Source organism: Mustela nigripes, chromosome 12 (assembly GCF_022355385.1).
Source record: "Mustela nigripes isolate SB6536 chromosome 12, MUSNIG.SB6536, whole genome shotgun sequence".
Classification (NCBI taxonomy): Eukaryota; Metazoa; Chordata; class Mammalia; order Carnivora; family Mustelidae; genus Mustela; species Mustela nigripes.
In genome coordinates, this window is record NC_081568.1 from 75,195,190 (window position 1) to 75,216,210 (window position 21,021).

At 36.9% G+C, this 21,021-nt stretch overlaps 2 protein-coding genes across 9 annotated transcripts in view; one reads left to right on the forward strand and one right to left on the reverse strand.

Moving 5' to 3' along the window:
- The window catches only part of PKD2L2 (polycystin 2 like 2, transient receptor potential cation channel), a 42,641-nt gene extending 29,029 nt beyond the window's left edge, over nucleotides 1-13,612 (forward strand). For 3 of the 4 annotated variants that reach the window (XM_059417636.1, XM_059417635.1, XM_059417639.1), the window contains 2 exons: nucleotides 9,455-9,567; nucleotides 9,993-10,783. In XM_059417636.1, the coding sequence (XP_059273619.1) occupies nucleotides 9,455-9,567; nucleotides 9,993-10,089 (210 nt within the window). In that variant the 3' untranslated portion in view covers nucleotides 10,090-10,783. Of the gene's footprint in view, nucleotides 1-9,454; nucleotides 9,568-9,992; nucleotides 10,784-13,484 lie in introns of those variants that run through there. The other variant, XM_059417638.1, reaches the window with a different exon arrangement.
- FAM13B (family with sequence similarity 13 member B) overlaps nucleotides 11,379-21,021 on the reverse strand; it is a 71,713-nt gene continuing 62,070 nt past the window's right edge. For all 5 annotated transcript variants that reach the window (XM_059417634.1, XM_059417632.1, XM_059417631.1 and 2 more), the window contains 6 exons: nucleotides 20,917-21,000; nucleotides 20,601-20,696; nucleotides 17,081-17,164; nucleotides 16,829-16,992; nucleotides 15,263-15,364; nucleotides 11,379-13,738 (listed from right to left, as the gene is read on the reverse strand). In XM_059417634.1, coding sequence (XP_059273617.1) covers nucleotides 13,615-13,738; nucleotides 15,263-15,364; nucleotides 16,829-16,992; nucleotides 17,081-17,164; nucleotides 20,601-20,696; nucleotides 20,917-21,000 — 654 coding nt within the window. In that variant the 3' untranslated portion in view covers nucleotides 11,379-13,614. The remainder of the gene's footprint in view (nucleotides 13,739-15,262; nucleotides 15,365-16,828; nucleotides 16,993-17,080; nucleotides 17,165-20,600; nucleotides 20,697-20,916; nucleotides 21,001-21,021) is intronic.

A 21,021-nucleotide genomic window follows, 5' to 3' on the forward strand; every position in this document is an offset into this window, starting at 1 on the left:
ATTACAAAAAGAAAGGAGTTATATCAGGGTATAGGAATATGGCAGATAAGCCTTAATCAGTAGGAGAAAAAACTGAAACCATACACCAGCTGGTAAGATGCTAAGAGAATACAGCATCACTTCAGTAACACTCACACCAAGGATGCATAACATAACAAAATGTAACACAAAACTAAACTACTGAGGGACATTCTACAAAATAACTGGCCTGTGTTCTTCAGAAGAAGAAAAGTGTCAAGAAAGCCAAGGTAAAGCTGAGGAACTACACCAGACTGAATGAGATGAAAAGACAAATAGATGTAATGCGTAATCCTGGACTCTAGATCCTTTTACTATATAAGGGGCACCATTGGGACAACTGACAAATTTGAATGGGGGACTCAGCATTAGAGGATAATAATCTATCAATATCAGTTTTCTGATTCTGATTGTTAAGCTGTGAAGGAGAACATCTTTGTATGCAGCAAATATACACTGACATGCTCAGGGACAATGTGACATTCATGTTGGCATCTCCAAATACTTCAAAGGGAAAAAAAAGTACTTATACTGTTCTTATCCCCCTACCCGAGCCACCCAGGCACCCCTTTGTACTGTTCTTGTAAGTTTCCCAGAAGTTTGAGATTCTTTTAAAAACAAAACTGGAATTGAATAAACCATTTCTGAGATAAAAGATGATGTAAATTGAAAAACATACTGTGTACCCAGGGGAAATCACCTAGAATGAACATGATATTCATCCAAGTAAAATATGGACTCAAAAGAAAAAGAAAACCAGGTTAACATGAAAACAATCACTACCACAAATCAACAGAACAATACCTACAAATTATGTAAGGAAAGAAAATGTAAGCCAAGCATATTTATTATCCAGCAGACTTGTGCTGCAAGTATAAAGACTCAAATGGTTTTTTTTTTTTTAAAGATTTTATTTATTTGACAGAGACAGTGAGAGAAGGAACAAGCAGGGGGAGTGGGAGAAGGAGAAGCAGGCTTCCCACTGAGCAGGGAGCCCCATGGCTTGATCCTAGGACCCTGGGATCATGATCTGAGTTTGAGGCAGACGCTTAACAACTGAGCCACCCAGGCCCTTGAATAGTTTTGAACATGCAAGAACTCAGAGAATACTGTTGTATCCCTAAGGAGTCTACAAGAACATCAGCTTCAGCTAACCAGAGGACTGGAGAAATTTTGGGAAAAGGGAGGGAGAAAGAAGATACAAAATAGAAAACATTGACTGATTGGTTTGAATATATAGCTAAAAGTTAAAGAATTATCATTTAGAGTTAATAATTAGTAAGAGTTAATTTTAGCATATTTAACAATACAATAAAACAATAAGAAATTGTTTCAATGATTTTAAAACACATTTTCTTTTCACATTTTTTTTCTTTTTTTAAAAATTTTTATTTATTTATTTGACAGACAGAGATCACAAGTAGGCAGAGAGGCAGACAGACAGAGAGTAGGAAGCAGGCTCTCCGAGGAGCAGAGAGCCCGATGTGGAGCTTGATCCCAGGACCCTGAGATCATGACCTGAGCCGAAGGCAGAGGCTTTAACCCACTGAGCCACCCAGGCACCACTCTTTTCACATTTTAGCATTGTTAAAATCAAGATGTGCCTTGAGGTTGACAGGGTGTCGTAGGTAATTGGCAGCCTTTCTTTCTCATATGGTCCATAAACAATGGTGTGTCTTACACTAGACTCCCATCTTTCAGATACAATGAAACATGGTAATAAGAGTAAATATAATTGTGTAATAGAGAGAAAGATGAGGAGGAAAAAACTATAAGCTCACATACTCAATGAACTTGTTTGATTCATTTTTGAAGGAACCAAAGTAAGAAGAGAGGAACCAAGTTGTATAAAAGGATACATGAATAAAAACAAACCACTAAAACAAAACCATATACACCATTCTAAGAGCAGAAGAACCAAAACAAAAGCAAAAACCAAAATATACCATGTCGTTCAAAATTTAAAACATACCATAAAACAGTATGACGTAACTGTAACCACTTATGTCTGCATATCAGTAGAAGCAACTAAGCTTAATTTACTTAAAAAGAAAAATTTTCAGATTGAATCATAAAGCAACACCCAATTCTATGCTATATCCTAAAATATATACCTAAAGCAAAGTGATTCAGAAAAGTTCAATATAAAAGCATGAGCAAAGGTTTAAACAGGTAAGCGAAAGGTTTAGAGGACACAACTGAATATAAGTTGAGGTAGAATTCTAGACCTACAGCTCTAAATGAGATGAAGGGCACTTTATGTGCTAACATAACTTTAATAATTATGATTATCTATGCACCAAATAATACAGCATTAAATTCTGTCAAGTATGGCCTGCTAAACTTATGAGAAATAGGAACACTGAAAGTAGAGATCAGGAAAAATAAAAGGATAAAAACTACAAAAAAAATGGGTATGGTGATCTTATAGTTACATATTTAACTTTGTACTCGCAGAAGATACATCTGCTTTTCAAAAACCCATTCATAAAAAATTATCATTATAGGGGCACCTGGGTGGCTCAGTCAGTTAAGCATCTGCCTTCAGTTCAGGTCATGATCCCAGGGTCCTGAGATTGAGCCCCACATTATGCTCCCTGCTCAGTGGAAAGCCTGCAGCTCCCTTTGCCCTTCCCCCCAGCTCCCACTTGTGCTCTCTCTCTCTCTCAAATAAAATCTTTTAAAAAAATGATAATCGATTGAGCCACAAAAAACAATAAATTCCAAAAACTAGTTAATACAGAAAAAAGTTATTTAAAAAGCAACATAGTAAAAATACTTTAAAATCAAAAAATAAAAAGATTATTTAACCGACTTTAGGGGCACCTGGGTGGCTCAGTGGGTTAAGCCTCTGCCATCAGCTCAGGTCATGATCTCAGGGTCCTGGGATCAAGCCCAGCATCGGGCTCTCTGCTCAGCAGGGAGCTTGCTTCCCCCTAACCGACTTTAAACTATTAAACAATTCTTGTGGTGCCTGGGTGGTTCTGGGTTGTGCCTGGGTGGTTACAGTGCCAGGTAAGCGCTGGACTTTTTTTTTTTTTTTTTAAGATTTCACCTATTTGACAGAGAGAGATCACAAGTAGGCAGAGACACATGCAGGAGGGAGGGGGGAGCAGGCGTCCCACTGAGCAGAGAGCCTGATGTGGGGCTCGATCCCAGGACCCTGAGATCATGACCTAAGCCAAAGGCAGAGGCTTAACCCACTGAGCCACCCAAGCACCCCAGCACTGGACTCCTGATTTCCACTAGGGTCTGATCTCAGGGTTGTGAGATCAAGCCTTGCGTCAGACTCTGTGCTCAGCAGAGTCTGCATGAGTTTCTCTCTCTCTACCTTTGCCCTTCCCTGTTGCTTGCATTCTCTCAAAGAATATAAATACTTAAAAATAATAAATAAATACAATCCTTTTTTAAAAACTATTAAACAATTCTTGAATCAAATAGGAAATGCAAAATGAAATTGCAGAATTCTTATAAAAAAACCACCAAAAACACTATACAGCAAAATCTATGAGAAAGTCAAATGCCAGAAGAAAATCAAGAGCCTTAAATTTATCAATAAAAATCAAGACTGAAAAACTGATTTCAGCATGTAACTCAAAAAGTTAGAAAACAATAAATAGAAAAAAAAGAAATAAAGATAAAATCAGAATTAATGAGTGGCAAATACAAAGTTGTATAAATAAGTAAAATGGCTGGTTCTTTGAAAAGATGAGAAAAGATGAAGAAACTACTAGCCAACAAACATGGAATAAGAGGGAGAAAGCATAAACATGCATAGTAAGAAATTGCAATGGGAGAAATAATGAAGAAACAAGTTTCTCAACAATCTTGAGGAAGAGTAACTGGAGAAAGAAGAAAGCTGGAGGCATAATACACCCTGATTTCAAATTATATTGCAAAGATGTTGGGGCATCTGGGTGGGTTAGTCAGTTAAGCATCAGACTTGATTTCCACTCAGGGTTGTTAGATCAAGTCCTGCATCTGGCTCTGTGCTGGGCATGGAGCCTCAAGGTTGTCTTTCTCCTTCTCCCTCTGCCATTCTCACCCCCAGCTTGTGCTCTCTCTCTAAAAAACAAAACCCAGAGCTTTGGCAATCTAAATATCTGGTATTTGCATAAGAAGAGACACAACAATGGAATAAACTAGAGAGTCCAGAAATAAACCCTCGCATATATGACCAATTAATTTATGACAAGAGTGACAAGAATTTACACTAGGGAAGAGACAATCTCTTCAATAAATGGTGCTGGGGAAACTAGAGAGCCACATGCAATAGAGCAAAACTGGACCAATATCTTACATAAAATTTACATAAAATTAACACAAAGTGGATTAAAGACTTCAAGACCCAAAACCATAAAATTCTCTTGTCATCAGTGGCAGTGATTTTTTGGATCTGAAACCAAAAACAAAGGCAGCAAAAGCAAAAACAAAACAAAAGCAAAAACAAAACAGACTACAGCAAGCTAAAAAGCTTCCGTGTAGCAAAGGAAACAATTAACAAAATGAAAAGGCAACCTACTGCATAGAAGAAAATATTTGCAAATTATACATCTGATAAGGAGTTGCTATCCCAAAATATGTAAAGAACTCATACAATTCAATAACAACAAAACAATCCAACTGGAAAATGAACAGAGGATCTGAATAGACATTTGTCCAAAAAAGACAGAGATGGTCAACAGGTACATGAAAAGGTCCTCAACATTACTAATCACCAGGGAAATGTCAATCAAAACCACAATGAGCTATCACCTCCTCTAACAGAAATGTCTGTTGTCAAAAAGACAAGAGATATCGAGTATTGTCAAAGATGCGGAGTAAAGGGAACTCTTGTGCACTGATGGTGGAAATGAAAACTGGTGCAGTCACTGTGGAAAACAATACGGAGTTTCCTCAAAATGTTAAAACTGGAACATATGATTATCAGTAATTCCACTTCTGGGTATTTATCTGAAGGGGATACAAATGCTTAATTCTAAGAGATATCCAAGCCATGTTCATTGCAGCATTATTTAGAATAGCCAAGGGATGGAAATAACCTAAGTGTCCATCAATGAATGAACGGATAAAGAAATGGATATACAGAGAGGAATATTACTCAGCCATTAAAAAAAGGGAAATGCGGCCACTTGCAACAATATGGATAAATCTAGAGAACGTTATTTTAAGTGAAATATTTTAAGTCAGAGAAAGATAAATACTGTATGATCTCATATGTAAAATCTAAAAACAACAAACAACAAAAAACTGAACTCATAAATAGAGAACAGACTGGTGATTCAAGGGGAGGAGGGGTGGAGAGTTGGTAAAATGGGTGAAGATGATCAAAAGGTACAAACTTCCAGTTATAAAAAAAGTTCTGGGGATGGATGTACAGCATGATGATTACAATTAATAATACCATATTATATATTTGAAAGTTACTAAGAGAGTAGATCTTAAAAATTCCTATCACAGGAAAAAAAATCTGTAACTGTATAGTGATGAATGTTAACTATTAACTACACTTACTACAGTGATCATTTCATAATTTTTACATATACAAAATCTTCATGTTGTACCCTGGAAAAAAATCACTAAGAGACTTTTCGTATAACTCTAGGCAAATAACATTTGGAAAACTGAATGCAGTGGGTAATTTTTTTCTGAAAATAAATTCACCAAATCTGAACCCAGAACAGAGTTTACAAGGACTAAACAAATCTACTCTGTAGAGTAGTATAAAGTCATCAGAGCTACCAGAATGCTTCACAAAGGAATTTTATCAGATATGTAAGGAATAAAGAGTTTCAATCTATTTAAACTGTTCCAGAAAAAAAAGGAAAATGGAAAACCTCCAAATTACTTTTATAAAATGGCTATAGTCATTATGTAAAATGACTATATATGTGTATGTATATATACATATACACATAAAAATAACTATATATACACACACAAACACATATCACTTCCAAATTTTGATCAGAAATCCTACATAAAGTATTAGCAACAGAATCTAACAGAACACAGTCACGATTCAACAGGGTTGAAAGACTAGATTGGTTATCAACTAATTAACATAATCCATTCCAATAACAGATCCAAAAGGAAAGTTGCATGATCATTTTCCACAGATGCTGGGTATTTGATAAGCTTAAGCATCCAATCTCAGGGGGACAACAAAATTAAAAAAAAAAAAACAGAACAGAACAAGACAGAAATCAATGGACACTTCCTTGATATGGTGAAAACTTATTTATTTCACCCCTAAGCTAGCACCTTACTTAACAGGGGAACACTGGACATGTCAGGAACAAGAAAGGATATACTGGAGGGATCAGCCAAAAATAATTAAGAAAAATAAACTAGAAGTGTAAGAATTGGGAGAGAGGAGATATAAACAACATTTACTTGACATATAATTCTTTTAAGTTTCCTAGGTATGCATGTTTCCTAGGTATGCAAGTACAAGAATTCAATATAGCAATAATAAAAAATAATTTACAAAATCAAATACTCTGTAATAGCAACAAAATAGAAAATGCAAAAATAAAATAAAAACAAAATAGAAAAGAATTAATGTGTGTTTAAAACCAAGATAAGAAAATTTAATACATCCCTTAAAGACACAAAAATACATTTGATCAAATATGAATATATACTTTCAGTCAGGACCTAATCAGGAAAGTGGAATACACATTATATATTTTTTTATTTATTATTCTTTTTTAAGATTTTATTTGAGAGAGAGAGAGAGCATAAAGGGAGAGTGAGAGGGAGAAGCAGACTCCACTGAGCAAAGAGCCGAGGACCCTGAGATCATTACCTGAGCTGAAGGCAGATGCTTAATGGACTGAGCCACCCAGATGCCCCACATTATATATTTTAAAAAGAAAAAAACTACTATAAAGAACTGGTTACATGGGCACTGGAAGGCAGAAACAGTAAAAACACTGATGCAGCTCATACTGTAAGAAGATGCTACCACACCCAAGGCTAAGGTTGCAAAAAGTGAAGTTATCTGAACCTCATCTTAGAGAAGGAGCCTACGGAGCTGTTGTTCAGACCTCTGTAGGTAATCCCCATCGCACTCCTGCTGCTACGGTTTCTGAGGGAGTATGATGAGCCTGGTTCTGGGAATGCCCAAAGACCTTGAACTGCAGTAGCCAGGTGCCGACCACAGCTGCTGGCGATGACTACCATTTGCAGAAACAATGCTGAGAGATGAAAACCCAAATCCTTCACCCTGCCATCCTCCACTAAGGCATAACCTAACAAGCCAGTAGCCAGAGTCTGGGGAAAGAGGTTTGTAAAACCCGAGACCTAGCATCATAGAGCATAAAAGGGCAAATTTTGAGTTGAGAGAAATCAGCTAAATAGTAGGTCCAGAAGACCCTTTTGGCTATTTAGTATACACATTTGAACTCGCATAAAATGATATTAACTATCTTTCATGGTTCCATCCCATAAAGTAGAACTATCCTTTATACAAATGAAGGCACTTTTGTCCTCTCCCCTGAAAGGAAGCAGCAAAATCCCAACAGTAATTGTGTCTATCTCTGGGTAATGTTAAGACCTTTCCTAATGATATCACAATTCCTTAAAAACTTAATGTTTAAAACTACATATACCCTGAGATCAAGAGTTGCATGCTCATACCAACTACACCAACCAGGCATCCCTAAACTACAAAGTTTATTTCTGGACATAAAACAGGAATCCCCCTGAGAATTCCCTGGATACCAAATATAGCCCTCTCTGCACCTGTTTTGTAGCAGCAACCAATTTTCCCTTGGTACTCAGTTCAGGGAGTACCTATTTGTTTGCTTGCTGGGTCAGCAGCCTGAGGAATGTCAAATGGCCAGATGGTAGTCTCACATTCTTAGTCAGTTATTATGTCCCCTGGTGGAAGCATACAATCTCTGATATTGGCTACCAAATAGCACAGCCACTGTGAACACTAAATTAATGCGGGGACAACAGTAAGTGACAGCTAACATCTATAGGGAAGAGGTGAGGTGATTAGAACTTGAAGCTTGGGAGAAAATGCCCCCAGAACTGCCACCTTGCTTTTAAGAAAGGGTGCCACTTTCCTGTGGACATCAAGGCAGGCTTCATATAGTGATGATTGAGATGGTTTTTTAAAAGGATGAGTCAAGTTTACTAGGCAGTCCATTTAACCCATACTACTACCACATCCATATTATAACAGGCCTGGTCATTTAGAAATAGTTGCATGGTCTAACACCACATTAAAAAGTGTGAATTACGTCAAAACACGAATGCTATAATGTGGCCAAAATAAAACTAGGAAGATTGAAAGCCATCCTTTCCTACTTCTGCTATGTTGGTTTACAGGACAGACACTGTCTGATAATCTCTCTGACCAGAACAGCACACATTTATCAAATAAACAGTGTACCAACTTAGCCATCACCATCCTCTCTGGGCCAAGTCATCAGAATCCTTATAAAGGGATCAACTTTGGTACTTCACAGTATTGCTGAAGCAGGGCAGTATAGTTCTGATTCACTGAGAAGTCTGTGGATCATATCTGGGTGCAAGGTCTCTCTCTTTTTTTTTCTAACATTTATTTATTTATCTATTTGAGAGAGAGAGAGCGCACAAGCAGGAGGAGTGGCAGGCAGAGGGCGAAGCAGGCTTCCTGCTGAGAAGGGAGCCCAATGTGGGACTCAATCCCAGGACCCTGGGATCATGACCTGAGCCAAGGGCAAACACTTAACTGAGCGAGCTACCCAGGCACCCCTCCTCTTTTTTTTTTTTTTTTTTTTTTAATTAAGTGCTGTCCCTAGTTTCTACAACGTAAAGAGTGCATTTTTCCTGAAGCTGCGGAAGTTATTTGAACACTAAAAGGGAAGTGGGTGGTAGTGAGGACAAAACACAGGAAGGACTCTTAAGGAGACAAAGGTAGCAACAAGAATTTTCTGTTATGAGGAACTTATTTTGGGGCCTGTGGGCAGACTGCAGTGCACAATTGATGCAGTAATCTTGAAAAGGGGACTGGGGGCTGATAGACAGCAGATGTCTGGCTTTGAAGCAGCTAGGAGGGCAAATACCCACAGATATACTTGGAAATACATTTGCTTCATTACACAGCAGTAGTACAGAAAAGAACAGCTCAGCTTCACCCAAGTGAAGAACAGAGAACATGAGAAATTCAGCTGCAGAGTCAGAGGGGAAGAGGCAGTGTTCTCGTTTAGAGGCTTGTTCTCGTTTAGAACAAACTGATGATATTTAAATAAAAACCTTAACTCTGGTGAACAGTTCTAACATCAAGCCCTCTCAAGTGAATCTGCTGATGCACAGATCTTAAAGCGAGGAAGGGCAAAACTCCAGTGGGGCTCAAAATCACAGCCCTGGAGAGATCAGTTTAACATGATCAACCCCATGATGCTTGGGTACCAACTATGCTTGTCCTCTGACTTGACAGGAGATTGAAAGTGCAAAGCAGATGAAAAAGTGGAAAGACAGGCTTGAGAAAAAGTATTATTCTGCAGAAATTCAAGATGACTACCAGCCAGTCACTCAACAGGAATTTCGAGAGTAAGTATATGTTCTAACCAAGAACCATGGGATATCCTGATATGGGGACTGAGGCCATGAGTTACATTTTTTTCCCCCTGAAACTAGACCTTACCAAGATGGCACTGCTTTTCTCATCTTTTTACCTAACTTTGAAATTAAACAGAAAGCCCAAGACTCTATTTGTTTAAATTTAAGGTGAGAGTGAAACCAATTGCTTTTATCCTTATTATCTCCAAACAGGTACTGCCATTTATATTTGATATGCATAGCAAACACTGTTCTCCAATTTTAGAATAAAAGATCCAAACTTGGCCACACTAGGCATGTTTTAGAAGCCTGAAATACTATCCTCCCACTCCCAAGTACTTCACGAATAACCTGCTGACTCTTTAGGTACAAAGGTGTGTTACTCATTCTCTGCTCCCTTCTAAATTATTCTCTAGACTCTTTTTATATGCCGTGGAGCTGGAGAAAGAATTACACTATGTCAGTCTAAAACTAAACCGAGTGATGAGAAAGATTTCAACTCTACCAGCTTGAGAGATGTGCAGGTGAGAACCTCTGATATGATCACTGAGGGTTTTTTTTTTTTTTTTTTTTGGTATCTTTGAGCATTTCTAACAAAAATTTATCCTTGTACTATTTACTAAACATGTCCCCATTACAGGTACATTTTTAAAAACACTACACCACCTATCAGCAAACTATCATCAGAGTCTATGATAAGCTCAGAAGATTTCCAGAAATTAGTACCCTGAATGGGACCTACTATACAAGCTATGTGTATTACAGCACGTGTCCAGAGTTAGACATACAGTTAGACATGAAGGATTTTATTAGATTCATTAAATTCTAGCAATGTGAAGATAAAGTACAAAATAATGCTGCTTATGGTTCATGGGGAAGATCTCTAATTAATAGGTGACTAAGTAGGTAAAGACAGTTTTCCCAGGGTTAACTAGAATATAGAAACTGTTGATTTTTTCATTACATACCAGGTTCTAACTTCTTCTGGCTACAGATAAATTAATAAATACTTGGGATTTGGGAAAACCATTCTGTAAGACCCCAAATAAAATAATCTTACCTCCATTCTTCCCAGTTTGAGGTCAACTAGAATAACCTAAAATGTAGAAGACCAATCATCTACAAATATTTCACTATTATTTGCAAACTGGAAATTCATCCAGAAAGTTCCTAAAGTAACTCATTTAAAGTTTTATAAAAGTTTTTCTTAACCACTCTAAAAAGCAAAATATACTTTGGAATATAAAGAGCAAGGTAGGAGTATCAGGGTTATGAGAAGCCAACTTAATGTATGAGAAGTAGGAATGGGGGTACTGCAAAAAGCCCTGTCTGGGTGGTTGGCAAGTTGTGTGAAGTAACTCTTTTAATTTCTTTAGTGGGTTACACAAGCCCTCCTAGAAGAGCCGTATGTTCTCTTAGCCCAAACAACATCATCTGACCATAGTACTCAACTTCCACATTGACACTCAATAGATGTTAAATCTACCCCCCTCCCTCCGGCCAGCCTCTTCTCTGAGTAAACTGTACCTCAAGTTTGCTCAGTACGGTAATTCACTGCAACAAGAAATGCTGACTGTTCTCCCTGCGTATCTTCTCCCTAGATTTCCACACGGCAATCAACATAGCCTTTCCTTGTCTTACCAATCCCCAGAGCTGTAGCCAGTCAAGTGGTTTACCAACCCTGTTGTCCCCCAGTATGGTCCCTCGCTGAGGTAACTCAAACAAAGCCTAAGAACATTAAGGCAAGGAAACACTTAAGGTCTTTTTAACATCTAGTGAAAACAAAACAAAAAACATTTACATGACTTGGAACATTCAGGTTCTTTTATTACAAAAGTCTATACAATGAAGTGCCAGACACAGCAATGCAATTATATTGGTGGTCATATATATCTATATATTATTTGTATATAGATATAGCTTTTACTTGTACCAAAGTAAAACTATCACAAACTGCCTAATTCTACCACCTACTGCTCAACTATGACACACAATACTGTCACATAGCATGTAAGTGCTGCCATGCCACTTGGATCTATTCTACCTGCAGCCAAACACGAACAGTGAATAACCAACACCATGAAGCAGCTGTTAATTCTAAAATGAAACCAGTCAGGCCACTGACTTATAAAAATATGGTACTCATATAGATTTAGCATTATAAAGAAGGAATATATTATTTAAAACATTTAAATAGTGCATATGGACATTTTTGCATGTGGTATATAAAACATTCATATAAAACAATATACAGTGCACATTAAATTCGATGTTTGGATATACTCCCTTCTAGAGACTGAAAGAAATTAAATGCACACTGCATGCTGGATTCAAATCAAAGTGATACTTCTTTTGGCATTTTCAATTTCATTTCTTCTAGGTACACATTATGAATAACCTAGCTGTATCAAAAGGAAACCACACGAAAAGGGCTGGATTTAGTGCTTTATTCCCCAACTACATGTTCACCACCAATGAACATTCCCCTCCCCCCCAAAAAAGGCATTGCACACACAGGTGAAATGTGAAATCCTAGACACACTACTTATTATCAAGCTACTTCATGTGCTTACTATGTAAGAGTGCCAGAAGTCTGAGGTTCATGCTTCCCTCACTTGATTAAAGAATGTCACAGAAGTCCCCATTTTTATATGGAACTGTTAATATCAGCTAGTTAAGAAAACCATGCATGAGTCAATGCATGCAAAACATGGGCACAAATTGAGACACTCATCAATCCAAAAAAGCACCAGGAAAAAAATTAACACTTACAATAAGCCTGACCAGAATATGCTGTTACTGACTATATTCTTAGCTCAAATAAAGTCACCAATCTGTGAAAATGATTAGCAGAATGATACCAGAAGAGTACTTGAAGAAAAGCCATGCAAAGCCAAAGGAAAAAAAGATAAGCTTAAGAGTATATGACAAGGGGCATACCACTACAGAACTGCTTTAAACAGCATGTGACTGAGCAAAAGGGCTCCTTGTCAGAGGGTGTTTTCTTTATGGATTTTTCTAATTAAAAAAGAAAAAAAGATGCAACCCCCAGAAGGTACACGTACAAGTGCAGTGGTACAGCCCTTGTGAAGAAAATATTTAATTCAGGCATAATGATTCTTTCGTCAACTTAGACCCATCTAATTGAACACACAAATCTGAGCACCATCCGTGTTCCTACATAGACATGGCTATTTTCTCACATTATCTGGAGGTGGGTAGGGGGAAAAAATACAGGATCTGATCCAGACAAATCACATCATCACCAGCTAATAAACAGTAACTGAGGAAACAAACAGAAACTTATGTCCCATAGGCAGCATGTGATATGATTCAGTTCTGTGTAGGATGTGTGGTGTGTGTTTTCACTATACTATTAAACAAGGTCACTTTTTGGTCTGCCCTCTGTTATCTTCATCCAGGAGCTGTGTGACCACTGAATTGCAAAATTTTGCTAACATACTACCTGTGAGAAAGTGTCACTTTGGAAATTAAACAGAAATGTATTCCACAGTAGGACTTGAAATTTCAGTTGATTTTGGTTTTCTAAGAAAACATAGGACATAGTTGCATATGTGCACATTTATAGGCTTTTCTTTCAAATTTTCAGTCATTCTGTAAGAAAAAGGCAACCGAAGAATTCAATGTGAAGATGTTCCTCTCAATTTTCTTCAGTAATTAAAAAAAATAATAAAAATAAAGTTGGTGATAACAAAAAGCTCGTATCTCCAAAGTTCTTGAAGTTGAAAGAATAAAGTACTAGTCTTTTGCTAACAGGGTGTATCTGTAGTACTACAAAACAATGAAGAAAACTGGATGTTTGCTAAAGGTGGAGAGAACAGTCTGTGGTTAATATGGAACACCACGCTCCCTAGAGAGGGTCTACTTACCCTCCCATCTTTCTCTAGTGGCACCACAATCAAGTACAAAATGATACTCTCGGAGTGCCTGACAAAATGAACTCAAGTACCAGCCAACACACGATGATAGCTTCAGGGAATACAACTGATTTTTATGATGTTTTCAAGGAGCATATTTTTATATGGATTTTGAAGAATCTTGTTTGCTGATAAGAACTTCAAGAAGCCTGAGTTTAGCTTTAATTTTCTTGTACTCCTTGTACTCCTCAAGCACTGGAACACGATCTTCTTTCTGGGCATTCCTAGGGTAGAAAGTAAAATCTGTAATATTCTAGAAATCATCTGAAAAATAAAGTCCCAGAAGTTATCCTAATGTTAGAGACAATGTTACCAAATGTAAATTCAAATAAAAAAAATTCCTCTGCAAGAAAGAACTAGCTCCCCCCATCTGCAAGAACATTCCTAAAATACTTCTGTTTTTGATGAATTTCTCTACTGACAGATTAAATAATGCTAAACTTAACAATGATCACTGCAGAGAACTAGGAGGTAACCAAATATTTTAATAAGATACACACTGCTAGACTCTGTCAGGTCACTGAGTGTATATTAAGTAGCAGAGGAGTACAGCCTGTCATTTCATACATTTAGAAGGTACTTGAAAAATGCATTCTTATACAGATTTTTTTTAACCATTTTTGCCAACTATATAGAAGACTCAAAGCAAATAAATTTTGGAATTTTTAATGTAGCTACTGGCTTGGTAAGACTACCTAGTTACATAAACAGAAAAACTTTTCTGAGGTCTAAGAGAATGCTCATTTCTGGCCACCATCTGAATTAGAATTTATTCTCCCTTTTAAAAAAAAAAGCTTTTTAAAATTTATTTATTTAACAGAGAGAGAAAGAGCACAAGCAGAGGGAGCAGCAGACGAGAAGCAGGTTCCCTGCTGAGCAGAAAGCCCGATGCAGAACTCAAACCCAGAATCCTGGGATCCCCACCTGAGCCGAAGGCAGCCGCTCAACTGACTGAACCACCCAGACGTCCCTGTTTTTCTTACTTTTTTAAAAGAGTTCCACTGGGTTAGCTATGCCCAAGTTAGATAAAAGCACATACCATACTGTATTTTAGAAGCCCACTGTTGATTACCACCCTGTTATACATCTTAAAAAAGGGAAGCCTGGAATGGCCCAACATGCAGCCTAAGCAGCAAAGGTCTCAGTCTAAGAATCCACACTAGCTGTGAGAATACCAGTCATGTTATAGGACCCTTTCTAAAAGGAAAAACAGGGGCGCCTGGGTGGTTTAGTTGGTTAATCATCTAACTCTTGATTTCGGCTCAGGTCGTGACCTCAGGTTCGTGAGATCAAGCCCCACATTGGACCTCCATGCTCGGCAGGGAGCCTGCTTGGAATCTGCTAGAGATTCTTTCTCCCTCCCTCTGCCCCTACCCCTTCTCTTTCTAAAATAAATAAATAAATCTTTAAAAAGAACAAAAAATAAAAATAAAAGGAAAAAATCTTAATTCACAAACACTTCAAAAAGGTGAGAATGTAGACTTCAAAAACACAATGTAACTGCCATTCAACCAAGCCTCCTAGGACATCTGAAATATTCTATCAGATGTTGCTTACTCTATTTCTGACTTCTTGCCATTAATAGCAGGCCTTCAAAGTAAAAAGGTATGTGTTCTACTTTTATTTTCAATGGTAATATCGTTATATGCACAATTCACTTCTATTCCTATACATCCCTTTAATTTAGCATATGGGCACCTGTAAGTTCAAGGAGAAAGAAGACTCAATTTTTGTGATGTTCAACAAACCTTCCATTCTGTTGATAAAATGCTTCTTCAAATTCCCGTAATGTTTTGCGTAGTTTCTTTTTTTCAGCTCTGGCTTTCCAAAGTTGTTCCAGTAACTCAGGCCTAAAATTTAAATGGGAAAAAAACATTATTCAAATAACACTGTGATTCTTAGCAGGGGTTCAAACCTTGGCTGCAAACTAAAGTCAGTGGGGAGCATTTAGAATATCCCAATGTCTAATCTACAGCCCAGACCAACTAAATATAGGAATAGCTGCAGGTAGGGCTCTACATCAATATTGGAGGGGTGGGGGGGGGATTTTTCCCAGGTGATCTTAAAGTGAAACCAAGACTACTATGGAAAACAATATGAGGTTGTTCAAAAAATTAAAAACAGAAATACTGCATGATCCAGTATTTCCACTACTGGGTATTTACCCAAGGAAAATAAAAACATTAATTCGAAAAGATGTATGTACCCCTATGTTTACTGCCTCATTATTTACAACAGCAAAGATATGGAAGCAGCCCAAGTGTCGATCAACAGATGAATGGATAAAGAAGATGCGCGCGCACATGCACACACATACACACGGAATATTACTTGGCCATAAAAAAGAATGAAATCTTGCCATTTCTAACAAGGAGGAACCTAGAGGGTATAAAGCGAAATGATTTAAGCCAGAGCAAGAAAAAGAAATTCCCTGTGATTTCACTTATATGTGGAATTTAGAAAAAAACAAACAATAACAGTTTCATTAATACAGGGAACACACTGGGTGGCTGAGGGGAACAGAGCTGGGCTGGGGTTAGGTAAAACAGGTGAAAGGGATTAGGAGGCAAACTTCCAGTTATAAGTAAGTCACAGAGATGAAAAGTACAGCATAAAGAACACAGTCAATAACACTGCAGTAACATTGTATGTGACTACACTTTTCGTGGTGAACACCGAGTTAACAGAATTGTTGAGTCAACCATGCTGTATACCTGAAACTAATATAAGCATTATACGTTAATTATACTTTAATTTTTTAAAAAAAGTGAAGCCAGGGCTGAAGACCACTGTCATACACCATTATCAGGGAGAGAAGATGATAGAGAATAAAGGTAACTCTCCGCTGGTCCCAGCATTCTATTATGAAACAAATGTCAGATTTTAGTTTCTTTTCTTTTCTTTTTTTTTTTTTAAAGATTTTATTTGTTTGTTTGACCGAGAGAGAGAGCACAAGTAGGCAGAGGGGCAGACAGAGGGAGAGGGAGAAGCAGGCTCTCCACTGAGCTGGGAGCCCGATGTGGGGCTCGATCCCAGGATCCTGGGATCATGACCTGAGCTGAAGGCAGTCGCTTAACCAACTGAGCCATCCAGGTTCCCCAATTTCTTTAAAATTTTTAAAACACACTAATGTTTAGTAAAGAAAATGTGAATGATGACAGTTATATACCATACCCTTTAAAAGAAAGCGGCATATCTCTTGAGCACACATTAATTCCCTCCAAGTACCTGATTACTTAAAACTGAATTTCTTGGCATGTAATTTTCATTATACAAATAGATTTTTTTTAAAAATCACAAACCAGCATACATACATAGAAGCTGCTCGAGTACTTGACAATCGGAGATCCAGAGCAAGTTTTTCTTGATTTTCTTCAACATCAGATTCAGAGTTTTCCAATGAAGATTGTGCCTGTACAGCAGTTTTCAGGATATCAGTTAGCTCTGAGGACAGGGTAACACCATCTTCTTCTTCTTCCTAAAAAGATATCAAAAAGATAAACAAATAGGCCATGGCTCTCAACTTTTTCTTTAAGAAAGATATCAGTGAATGATTTAAGGATTACCTTGATTTCTTCAAAAAAATGGGCAGTTTCTCCTTCTATGATTGGTTGTAACATCTGACCCCTTCGCTTGGAAGATGGAGATCCCTGTAACAATCAACATGGTTTCTACTTTAAACACTTAAAGCATTCAAAGAAAGCTTCATTCACTATGGAACAGATACTAAGCTTTATATTCAAAATCTTAACCAAACAATTTATATTTTTTTTTAGGAATTCCTTAGTATATTCATTTTTGTGAAGCTTTCTTGTTATGTATGCACACAAATGCTAAATTATCATTAATGTCTGGATAACCTAAAAGATCTCATTCAATAAATAAAAAAATAGGAAAGTATTACATGTAATTTTATTCGGCACATTTTCCTTTTTAAAGAGCCGTCAACTTTTTTGGTCTCAGGACACCTTTAAACTCCATTTAAAAAAGTAACAGCTTCACTGAGATATAATCCACATACCATTAAATTCACTCCTTTAAAGTGTCCAATTTAGTGGTTTTTAAATATTCACAAAGAACATTGTGAACATTTTTTAAAAAATCACCTCTAATTCCAAAATAGCTCATCATCCCAAAAGAACTCTGTACTTATTACTAACTCATTTGCCCTCTCCCCCTATCCTGTGGCCAACACTGATCTATACTCTGTCTCAATGGGCTGGCCTATTCTAGCTATTTCACATAAATGGAATCATAAAGTATGTGGCCTTCTGTATTTCACTTCTCTCGCTTAGCACTAATGTTTTTAAAATTTACCCATGTTGTAACATGTTATTAGTACTTTCATTCCTTTATGGCTAATAATCCATTATATGGATATACCACATTTTGTTTATTCATCAGTTGCTGCAAATTTCATTTTTTTCTACATTTTAGCCATTATGAAGGATGCTGCTATGTATATTTGTATGTAAGTTTTCATGTAGACATGTTTTCAATTCTCTCAAGCATATAACAAGGAGAACTGCTAGGTCAGATGATAACCCTGTTTAATTCTTTGAGGAAATGTCAAACTGTTTATCAAAGTGGGTGTACCATTTTACATTCACCAGCAGTGCATAATGTAAGCATTCCAATTTCTCCACATCCAGTCAACACTGTTATCTTTTCTCATTAAAGCTATCCTAATGTGTATAAAGTGGTATTTGAATGTGGATTTATTTGCATTTCCTAATAACTAATGATGTTGATCTTTTCATGTATTTAATGGCCATTTATATATCTTCTCTGGAGAAATGTGTATCAAATCCTTTGCCCAATTTTTTTCAAAAAGATTTTTTTAGAGAGAAAGCACAAGTGAGCAAGTGGAGGAGAGGCAGAGCAGGAGAGAGAATCCCGAAGCTAAGTGCAGAGCCTGAAGGGGGGGTTCAATCCCAGGACCCTGAGATCATGACCTGAGCTGAAATCAAGAGTCAGGTGCTTAACCAACTGAGCCTCCCATGCACCCCTCCCCCATTTTTTTAACTGGGTTATTAATCTTTTTATTATTGAACTGAAAGATTTCTATATACTCTAGATACCAGTCCCTTATCAGATACATGATATGCAAACATTTTCTCCCATTCTATAGGTTGTCTTTCCACTTTCAAAAATGTCCTTTGATGCACAAAACTTTTTAATTTTGATGAGGTCCAATTTATTTATTTTTGTCAGTGTTTTTAGTGTTCCATGCAAGAAAACACTGCCTAATTCAAGGTCACAAAGATTTATTCTTCTATTCCCTATTAGTTTTATAGTTTCAGTTCCTACATTTAGGTCAGTGAACCATTCTGAGTTAAATTTTGTGTCAGATAAGGGTCTACATTCGTCTTTTTTGCGTATCAATACCCAACTGTACCAACCTCATTTGCTGAAAAAATTCTTTCCTACCAAACTGTCTTGGCTTAAGTTTTATATCTCAAATTTCTCTGTACGATAATCATACTTAGGCATCTGTAAAATCTAGTCATACTTGCTATAGCTTCAGTTTATTAAAAACAAATCTGTGGAGTTCCAAAATTATGTTCATAAAATTCAAAGACTATTTGAATTTGAATTACAAATATGTCAATGAGACACTAAAATGCCCTGTAATCAAAGGATAAAATCCGTATTAAATAAACTGTTGTATGTGCAGACTATAACCTATACAGGATTCCTTGCTCAAAAAAAATTGATTATATGTAAATCAAATAGTGCTGAGATGACCAATTTTTAAAAAGCCATTTTAAAAAGGAATATTTACTTGAGGTTAAATAAAAAATGCTCAGGGGCGCCTGGGTGGCTCAGTGGGTTAAGCCGCTGCTTTCGGCTCAGGTCATGATCTCAGGGTCCTGGGATCGAGTCCCGCATCGGGCTCTCTGCTCAGCAGGGAGCCTGCTTCCCTCTCTCTCTCTCTGCCTGCCTCTCCGTCTACTTGTGATCTCTCTCTGTCAAATAAATAAATAAAATCTTAAATAAATAAATAAATAAAATGAAAAATGCTCAGAAGGCCAATGTGAACCTTCTAACAATGAGTAGTAGTAACGTAGTCAAAGCCCAAAAGAGATCCCCATGCAAGTGGCTATTGATTTAAAAATGACCTTGCATGCCAGGGTGCCTTGGTGGCTCAGTGTGGTTAAAGCCTCTGCCTTCAGCTCAGGTCATGATCCCAGCATCCTGGGATCAAGCCCCGCATCAGGCTCTCTGCTCAGTGGGAAGCCTGCTTCATCCTCTCTCTCTCTCTCTGCCTGCCTCTCTGCCTACTTGTCTGTCAAATAAGTAAATAAAATCTGAAAAAAAAAAAAAAAAAATGACCTTGTATGTCTAAGCAAAGCATAGTTCCAATAAATTAATTCCTACAAAATGGTTCAGAATGGGCTACATGCTGTTTTCTATGTGACCCTGAGAGAAATCTACCTACTGGTTAATTTGGAGGCAGCACTAATTTGCACCTAAGTATTAAGAGTTTTCATTTTTCTCTAACAATGTACACAAATGTAAAAAAGCATTATTTTGATAATTCTTCATTAAAAAAGATGAACTAGATTAGATTGTGCAATTAAATCTTCATGACAGCCATCATAAAACTGATATGTTTTCAAACACAAGAATTTAAACTGAAACAAACTAAGCCAGGGTCTGAAATATGTTTGTTTGTTTTTTAAATTTTTTATTTTTTATAAACATATATTTTTATCCCCAGGGGTACAGGTCTGTGATGTTTTTTTAATTCTACAAGGTAGATGATCCTGGGCATATACTCCTCAGTCCCAGTTTCATCATCTGTGAATTGAGGCTATCTTCTGCTACCTGTTGTGACCTGTCAGGATTTAATGACATCTTCTTCATTTAATGACATACATAAAACACTTTTACAAGTGCCTGGGAGATGATAGGTAGGCACTGATTATTAATTGCCTATTCTTTAAAAAGCAGTAACCTCACCTTACAAATACAATTCTTGCTACCTTAGCTATATATTTTTCCAATACACCACCACAATATATTTTTTAAAGGATAAGTTTTGGTAAAATGAATAGACAAATCTTTGTGTGTTTTACTCACAAGAACAGGAGTGATGCTAACTCTTGTCAGCATCTGTTTTACAAGTCTGTATCTCTCATAGAGAGGTTTCACAATGTGCCTTTCTTCTCTGGTCACCTAAAGTAAAAAAATTAAAATTACCAAGTCATCAGAAATTTTAAACATTAAGCAACATGACTTTCTCCCAATTTTAAGAAGTTATTTTAAATAAGTAGACAATCTCTTAAACGGACGAAGCAATGCTCTACAAAGCAGCTCCGAAGATGTGGGCCACAAAGAAATTTGTCCTCTTTGTTAGGGCAGAAAATCAAATCTCTTTAGCAAAAGAGACATTTACCGGCCTTCCATGTTGACTTTCATAGTAAAGAAGACTTTTTTGGAGAGACGTTTTCTCTTCTATCAAATGATCTTTTGTCATTTTCTAGAATTTAAAAGAAAAAAC